At 46.5% G+C, this 6,000-nt stretch overlaps 1 protein-coding gene across 4 annotated transcripts in view; it reads right to left on the reverse strand.

The window, feature by feature from the left end:
* LOC126548278 (nephrin-like) overlaps window positions 1-4,894 on the reverse strand; it is a 727,088-nt gene extending 722,194 nt beyond the window's left edge. For all 4 annotated transcript variants that reach the window (XM_055063648.2, XM_055063647.2, XM_055063646.2 and 1 more), the window contains exon 1: window positions 4,768-4,894. In XM_055063648.2, coding sequence (XP_054919623.2) covers window positions 4,768-4,861 — 94 coding nt within the window. In that variant the 5' untranslated portion in view covers window positions 4,862-4,894. The remainder of the gene's footprint in view (window positions 1-4,767) is intronic.
* Between the last annotated feature and the right edge of the window lie 1,106 nt (window positions 4,895-6,000).

Genomic DNA, 6,000 nt, shown 5'->3' on the forward strand with positions numbered 1-6,000 from the left:
GGTGAGAGGCTTTCATATATTGGCGTTTCTTAATCAGATCTTTCGTCTCCTGCGATACCTTACCGGTATCCTGTCTAACGAAGCTACTACCGACTTCTATTGCACACTCCTTAATGATGCCCATAAGGTTCTCGTTCATTGCTTCATCACTAAGGTCCTCTTGCTGAGTTAAAGCGAAATACCTGTTCTGTAGCTTGATCCGGAATTCCTCTATTTTCCCTCTTACCGCTAACTCATTGGTCGGCTTCTTATGTACCAGCTTCTGCCGTTCCCTCCCCAAGTCTAGGTAATTCGAGAACTTACCATCCTATGGTGACGGCAGCGCACCTTGCCGAGCACGTCCACATCTTGTATGGTGCGAGGTTTAGCGCAGAGTATGAGGTCTATTTCATTTCTAGTATCGCCATTCGGGTTCTTCCACGTCCACTTTCGGTTATACCGCTTGCGGAAGAAGGTATTCATTATCCGCAAGTTATTTCGTTCTGAAAACTCTTCTAAGAACTATTCACTGCTATTCCTATAACCTATGCCATATTCCCCCACTGACTTGTCTGCAGCCTGCTTCTTGCGTACCCTCGTATTGAAGTCGCCCATCAGTATAGGGTGCTTTGTTTTGACTTTACCCATCACCGATTCTATGTCTTCATAGAAGCTTTCGCCTTTCTGGTCATCATGACTGTATGTAGGGGCGTAGACCTGTACGATCTTCAATTTTTACCTCTTATTAGGTTTCACAACAAGACCTGCCACCCTCTCGTTAATGCTATAGAATTCCTTATTAATCAGGAATGCGACTCCTAGTTTTAGTCTCTGCGCTAAAGCCTGGCAGCACCGGATGTGCCCGATTTTAACACTTTATATGCTTCTTTTGTCCTCCTAACCTCACTGAGCCCTATTATATCCGATTTATTGCCCTCTAATTCCTCCAATAGCACTGCTAGACTCGTCGCGCTAGATAACGTTCTAGCGTTATACGTTGCCAGGTTCAGATTCCAATGGCAGCCTGTCCCGGATCCAGAGATTCTTAGCCCCCTCTGCTGCGTCACAGATCTGACCGCCGCCGTGGTCAGTTGCTTCGCAGCTGCTGGGGACTGAGGGCCGGGGTTTGATTGTTGTATTCATATAGGAGGTTGTGGCCAATCCTGCTCTGGTGAGGAAGTGTGTTACCGGTTCTGGTCACCGCGATCAGGCCGCACTCCAGGCCTGAGTATGCAGTTTTATCAACACGCGGATTTCTTTTTTCGGGTGGAAAATTGCGCGGCACCGGCATTCGAGCCACGGTCCTCTTGCACGCGAGGCGGATGCTCTACCTCGACGACGCCCGCTGCAGCTGTTCAGAAAACGTTCAGAAAATATAAAACCATGCAAATATGTCTAGCGGACAACTTACGCAGGGCGTGCAGAGGCAGAGCCGCATTAATTAAAGCGCACCTCAGGGTCTAGACGACACTACGGAAGCGGTCGCACGTCAAATTAACACTTCTGTGCCCGCCGCGATAGTTTTGCAGCTATGGCATTGCTCGAGATCGCGGATTTGATCGAGGCAGCCGCATTTCGACGTAGATGAAATAAAAAACGCTCATGCACTTTGATTTAGGGACACGTTAGAGAACCCCGGTGCCAAAATTAGTCAGGAGTGTGCTGCTACGGCTTGCCTCATAATCCGGTTGTGGTTTTGCCACGTACAGTCCCATAATCCAATTCAAGTTTACTGCTTCTGCAGCGAGTCGATGTGCCATGTGAGGCAATGACAATGCTCAACCCTCTCAGAGCTTATGCAATATGGCGGACAACAACGCCTCAAGCAAACACTTCTCCCTTTGTGCTTTGTGTACTATGCCGACAAAGAGCAGTGGTGCACGCAAGGTAACGGTTAGCATCAACTCACCACTCTCGTGTTGGACAAAACGTTGAAGAAATTAAACATTCGCCGTCAACAGCATAGCTAATTATCGTCAATCAAAGCAAACAGCACAGAAAGCTTCGCGACATCGATTCCCACAGTGCGTGGCATCTGCATATTTTTATTTTAACAACATGCTTTGAGGATGAATGTTTTAGTTTAAGACACTTAAGTACCTAAACAATGTCATTGCTCCGACAGTTACGGTGTTCATTATGACCTTCTTTTTAATTTCTGTCTCCACGACCAGCGCTTTTCTGATAAACGGTATAGAGAAGTCAAAAGTGTCGTGCCCTCAGCATGTAAAAATAACGTAAATCAATTAAAAGGGAGGCGTAACAAGCAAGAAGCAACACGCATTCATCGCAAGCTTAATATACATAATTAGCGGCTTTTTAACCTACTTGTTGCCTGTCTTTTAAAATGTAAAAAGAATGAATGGAAGCGTTTGCCCAAACTCTTATTCTGACCTTTGATTTTCATACTTCCTATCTACGTTGACGTATATGAAATGAAGATACCAGACAAGTTTAGGACAGGTTGTCTTGGGCGACATAGCTTAAAGTCCAAACTTCGATACAGATTTGTTATAACAGCACATACATTTGTTCGGATGTTTCAAATGTACCTACAAACACCATGAGGTAATTTGGTCCTGTTGGTGTTGATATTAGTTTCTGGAGAATATAATATGCGAATTCCGGTGAATTCTAACACTAAATCGACTTTGAAAATGTTCATCTCGTTTCATTACGCCGTTTTGTGATGTACATTTATGCAGAAATGCCAAAATCAATTTTCTTTAGACTGCTATTTTACGTGCGTTTTATGTCTGCTCGCTATGGCCAGGCGAAGCGTAAGATGCAAACTGACCAAAATTATTCACAAGAAAAAAATAGATTATGGGGTTTTAAGTGCCAAAACCACGATCCTATTATGAGGCACGCCGTAGTGGGGGACTCCGGACATTTGGGCCACCTCGGTTTCTTTAACGTGCACCTAAATCTAAGTACACGGTTCGTTTCGCATTTCGCCCCCATTGAAATGCGGCCGCTGTGACAGGGCTTCGATTCCGCGACCTCGTGCTTAGCAGTCCAACACCATAGCCACTAAGCAACCACGGCGGGTAATTCACAAGGAAAATAGGCATGCTCACGAGTAGCCACGTACCAAGAACTTAACGCAAAAAAATTGTCGAGTTGTATACCCTCGACTAAACAGGAAAGCAGGGAACCTACTAATGCCTACTTTCTCTTTGGAATGGCCACAAATCCAGAATGCGGAGTTTGTGATTGCAAAGAGACGATTGCATACCTTCTGTGGGATTGTAGTTGTTTCAGTGTACAAAGAAATGTCTCAGCACCACGCTCGACATACTAGATAACCGTCCATACACGGAAAACAGACTTCTTTGACCTTTGTCCAAGCCGAGGTTGCCCCGAATTGCTCTAAAAGCGCCAGTTTGTTCTTTGTTAAAACATCGGGTCTGATTGGAAAACTATAGTCGCTTTCAGATGCATTCACTGTGTGTGTGCGGACAGATTATCTTCATTTGTTCACATCTATCCTGCCCTTACCCCTTCTCCCATTGCAGAGCAGCCAACCGCACAGTTAATCTCGTTAACATATCCGCCCTACTTCTCTCGTTTCGTTCTGTCTCTGTGTGTCTCATTCATTTCATGCATCTACTCTGTCTCGCGCTCCGCGAATGATTGCTCACCTTCCCCCCCCAGGTTTCCTGTTTTTACTTTATTTTTCGAGTAACACAAAGGACAAATCTGCCACATCGTTTTTGGAATTTCCCCGGATATCAGCTTTCTCATGAACAAGCTTTCCGTTTTCGGGTGTTTGTCAGGCAAATGTTTAGCGTTTCTAGATAAGTCAGGGTAAAATGCTTCCGATATTACCAGCCGAAACTGAAAATTCCCGCGCATTCGCATGAGTTGGTCGATTAGTATTCGGTATGCTGTGAGGCATATGTTTCATATCCTCACATGGGCACATTTCAGCTGTTCTTACAAAAGGAGGTTCATTGTACATGGTCCGCATTATTATCGTGCCTTTTCTTTCGTTTTTTTCTGGGTGGCGAAAGACGGCATTTTTGTTTGCTTATTTAGTTAACATGGTGTGTTGAAGGGTTCTGCTGAATGCGCTGCTCACTACAGCGAGGCAAAGATCCATGAACAGGTTGCTCTCATATTGTATTGGAATAACAAGTAGCCTTTTGTAATTCTTGTACGATTTCTAATGCTGCAGCGAAATAAGTTTACTGCACCCTACTTGGAGTCATACGCGCCAATTTCTTGCCCTATATCACATGGGAAAAAGAACATTGGAGGTTTGCTTCCACACAATTCATCAGTGGAGCTAACATATTGACAGTCTCTTGGCTGGACGAAAGTGCAACTTTAATCATTATATCAGCCGATGATCAAGTTGATAGACAAACGTCGCTAGCTGCCTGTTGTGGGTAAGTTGAGCTCGGCAGCAAGATGCAGCGTAGATGGCAGCAAAAGCTTTCTCAGCAATTAGAAAGCAAACGCACGTATCCCACGTTCAGAAAACCTCCCACGTTCCAGCCGCATGGACCGGAGGAATCCCGCTAACAAACTTCACTGTCGCGCACTAAGGCTTGATTGGACTGTCAAAGTCATTGTTGACAAATGTCCGACGCAAGCGCGTTTCCAGTGATGTCAACCGCAGCCTGGCACTCCGAGCGAGGCGCAGGGTGCTTTCAGTAGACTTTTTATGCTTTTCTATAAGAAGTCTACTGAAAGTTTTCCATAGAGTAGGGAAGCACTAACAAAATACGACTGGCACGTGAAAAAGCAGGAGAGAAGGGTTGACAGAACTGCTGCGCTCACCGGGCTCGGTCGGGGCAGCGTTGACCACCAGGCCGAAGGTAATCGCGAGCAGAACCCGGGCCCAGACGCCGGACGCCCGACGTGCGGATTCCATGGAAGCGCGGCTCGGCGAGCGTTCGCGTAGTCCGCCGGAAGAGCGCAAACACCGGGTGGCACAGCGGGGATGCGCGAACCGAAGGGCGCCTGCTGCTTTCGCCCGCGGCTGGCGGCGCTGCCGGCCGGGACGAGCGGGCGGCCGACAGATGGCGGCTCGGACGCGCCTCCTCCCATCGCGCTGCGAAGGCCACGTGCATGCAGGGCGAAGCGCGCGCGGTTCTGCGCCCGGACATGCACGACGAACCTGCGGTTCGGGCCCGGTGGTAGAAAAACGGTATTGACAGAAGGAAGGCGAAAAAGGAGAAAATCAGAAAAAAGCTGGGCCACTCTGACAGCACGAGGAATAATTTAAAAAAAAATAGAGGAGGTCGAGAGCGTTGCGGAATACGGATGAATGCTCGTAATTTCGATGTGGCATTTCAGACACAGTAGAAATCTCTTTGCGCATCGAGAATGTCGCTCAGTTATGAACTGCGCAAAAGTTGAATAAGCCCTCCTAATTCCTATACATCAGAATACAAATTTACGACTTTCACAGCCTTGATAATCAGAGAGGTAGTCGAAACATTCCATTTAATTTTTGTGTCTGTTTCCTAAAGAGCACGGACTGATAATTTCGTGGTTTAATTGAACTGCAGTCGTTTCTTTAAGGAGCAAGAAAGTGTGGAATACTGAGCAGAGATAGCTCCACAAAATTTTTGTTTAATCCTTGACATATACTACAATGTGTTTATAGCTGCGAGCCTGCATTGTGCAAGAATTATTAAAGGGGTGCTTTCATAGGCGCCGTATACGGGGAGGGGGCTCCGCGGCCTGAGCCTCATTCGGAGTTTTCCGGGGGGGGCTAAGCCCTCCCTCCCCCCCTCGGGCGATACCTAAGCCCTCTTCCCCCCTACATACACACAGCCCTAAAGTGTTGTGACCAGAGCTTTTGTAACCCACAACATTTGAGGTTTCTTTTGACTTTCCTCCACCTTTTCACTTGAATTTTTACTGGCTAATAACTTACTGCATCATTTTAATAAATACAGCTTTTAATAAATACTCTCGCTTTATTTCTGCAAATCCTGACAATAGGAGGACACGCGCATTAGAAGCACTAGCGGCAGCTGCCTCATCCGTATTTCTCACTTCAAC

This window comes from Dermacentor andersoni, chromosome 1, assembly GCF_023375885.2.
Source record: "Dermacentor andersoni chromosome 1, qqDerAnde1_hic_scaffold, whole genome shotgun sequence".
In the NCBI taxonomy this organism is placed as follows: Eukaryota; Metazoa; Arthropoda; class Arachnida; order Ixodida; family Ixodidae; genus Dermacentor; species Dermacentor andersoni.